Here is a 2,452-nt window from a genome sequence, read left to right as displayed (position 1 = left end):
CAAGATTGGCAGGTAAAATGATACAATCCCAAAGTCAGCAGGCAACATAGCAGGCCACTTGTTCAAGTAAGTCTTGGAAAAATCCCAAGATCAGCAGGCAACATGGCAGGCCAAAATGTGCCTCAAAGCTCGAGACCTTCCTCAAAGCTTTGCCATATATACTGGAGGCAGGCCACGCCCCGAAGGCAGCCACTTAGCTGCTCATAGCAGATTCTACCATGGAGGTGATTATGGTCTCATCCTGGGGAATAACTACATCCAGCTGCTCAGCCACTCAAAGCCATGGGCCAGCCAAGTTGAAACACAGCCTTAACTACCACAATATCTAACAAAGAAGGAAGGGCAGTATGATCTCAGGGGCCACTGGCAGTTGCTGCCTCAAGAGGAAGTAAGGGGGAGATAGCAGAAGAAATGCTACCAGGGTACATGTGTAAGTCATTGTCCACATGTGCATGCACAAATGTGTGTGTGTGTGTGTGTGTAGTTGGAAAAGAGCCAAAAGGGGGGAGGCTAAAGGCAGATCCCAGATATCATCATTCCTGACAATTGAGCTAGTTGTTTGGTCTCTGTGAATGGCTCTATAGTTGTTCTCTATTTGGTGTGAAACCAGAGACTACACGGAGTAGACATGGCACAGGAGAGTGAGTATCATTGGGTTGGCCGTAGCAACAATAATGAGAACAGTGTTAGTGCGGCAGCTGGTGGAGTCAGGTCAGTACCAGAACAGCTCCTTAGAGTACGGCTCTCTACCTCTCTGTGGATCAGAAGGGCAAACAAATTGGGCTGCTGTGCCCAATAAATGGTGGGAAATTGAGTATTTAAATCTTTCATTAAATTGTGATTTGGGTGAAAATTTACAGAGGAAATTGGTTTTCCATTGAACAGTTCATACATGTCTTGTTTCATGATATTGATTACAATCCCTGAATTAACTGTTTTTAAATGATAAAAGCCAGTGACAAAATTAAAGTTGTAAACAAATACAAAGTTAACAATTAGGGTTTTTCTTTTGTGTATGTGTGTGGCTTTTTTAGTTTGAAAACAACCATGACAACAAAAACAAACGCTGAACATATTTCTCATTTTAGGTACAACATGCCCTTCAAAGCCCAGATTCAGAAATGGGTGCAGTACCTTTCTAACTCCACCGACATCATCGAGAGCTGGATGACTGTGCAGAACTTGTGGATTTACTTAGAAGCTGTCTTTGTGGGAGGAGACATTGCCAAGCAGCTGCCCAAGGTCCTTGAATTTTCTTTATGATGTCATCAGGTTTTATATTAGAAAGATATCCAGAAACTAATCATTCCTTCAAAAATGCAGTAATATTTCTATCCCTTTTGCCCCCCTTCCCAAATCTTTTTGTTGCCACTGATTATGGTGTCCTTCAAATCAATCCCATGGCCATGGGGTTGCTTCTGACTCAGAACTGCCCCATAGGATTTCCGAGGTTGTAAATCTTCGTGGAAACAGATTCCTCATCTTTTTCCCATGGAGCAGCTGGGTTCAAACCACTGAGTGCTTTTTCCATTGTGCCATCAGAGCTCTCCTCATTTCTAAATGAAGTGACTAATTGTGGAAGTGAAAGAAATCAGTGAGTTAGAATGCCACATAACTGTAAGGTTTAAAGAAAGGAGCAGTAAAACAACAAAATCTGAATGCCCGCCTAATTGATGCGCCTCTTCAGATGATTGGAAGGTAGAATTTGGTACAGTGTGCAATTTCAGAGTAGTTACCTTGATAGTGGTAGGGTAATTTGTTCTTCTACTACTGACATTTTAAAATAACACACCGTGTGCAATGTACACAATTATGTCCATATGTAAAATTGAAGGTTGCAAATCTGCAAAAACAAGGCTTCTAAACAAGAAAGGCCTTCTTAAAGTCTTAAGTTAATTTTTCCTGTCAAATTATAATCATCTCACTAGGTGTGTATGGAGTGTGTTTTGAGATTTAAGAAAAAAATTTTATCAGTCCTCAAAGATTTTTATTCAATTACCTTAAATTGTTTGCAAGATTATAATGTTTAAAAAATGCATTAGAATTTTATAAGTGTGCTTATGTTGAATGTTCTCATCATTTAGGTGTTCTAACTTTCTCTTGGGGTAGTTTTCAGTTTAATGTAGAAAACAGATCTGTTATCAAATTGTAAGACAGGCTATCTATCTATCTGTATACATGTTGTATGTATACATGTTATATATATATAATATGTAGTACACACACACACACACACACACACATATGAAGGAGCTCTGGTGGTGTAGTGATTAAGGCATTTGGCTGTTAACCAAAAGGTCAGTGGTTCAAACTCACAAGGCACTCCACAGAAGAAAGATGGGGTGATCTGCTTCTGTAAAGACTTATATCCTTAGAAAGCCAGTAGGGGTCGCTATGAGTTGGAACTGACTGAATGGCAGTGAGTTTGAGTGTAACATATTTATATATATAT

General features: G+C 39.8%; 1 protein-coding gene across 1 annotated transcript in view; it reads left to right on the top strand.

The window, feature by feature from the left end:
- Positions 1–628: 628 nt before the first annotated feature.
- LOC103211144 (dynein axonemal heavy chain 5) overlaps positions 629–2,452 on the top strand; it is a 240,282-nt gene continuing 238,458 nt past the window's right edge. The window contains exons 1-2 of the mRNA XM_007957061.1: positions 629–711; positions 1,089–1,242. Coding sequence (XP_007955252.1) covers positions 629–711; positions 1,089–1,242 — 237 coding nt within the window. The remainder of the gene's footprint in view (positions 712–1,088; positions 1,243–2,452) is intronic.

Source organism: Orycteropus afer, unplaced genomic scaffold (genome assembly GCF_000298275.1).
Source record: "Orycteropus afer afer isolate SDZICR_OR568_19922 unplaced genomic scaffold, OryAfe1.0 scaffold00700, whole genome shotgun sequence".
In the NCBI taxonomy this organism is placed as follows: Eukaryota; Metazoa; Chordata; class Mammalia; order Tubulidentata; family Orycteropodidae; genus Orycteropus; species Orycteropus afer.
This window is presented reverse-complemented; position numbering and strand designations above follow the sequence as displayed.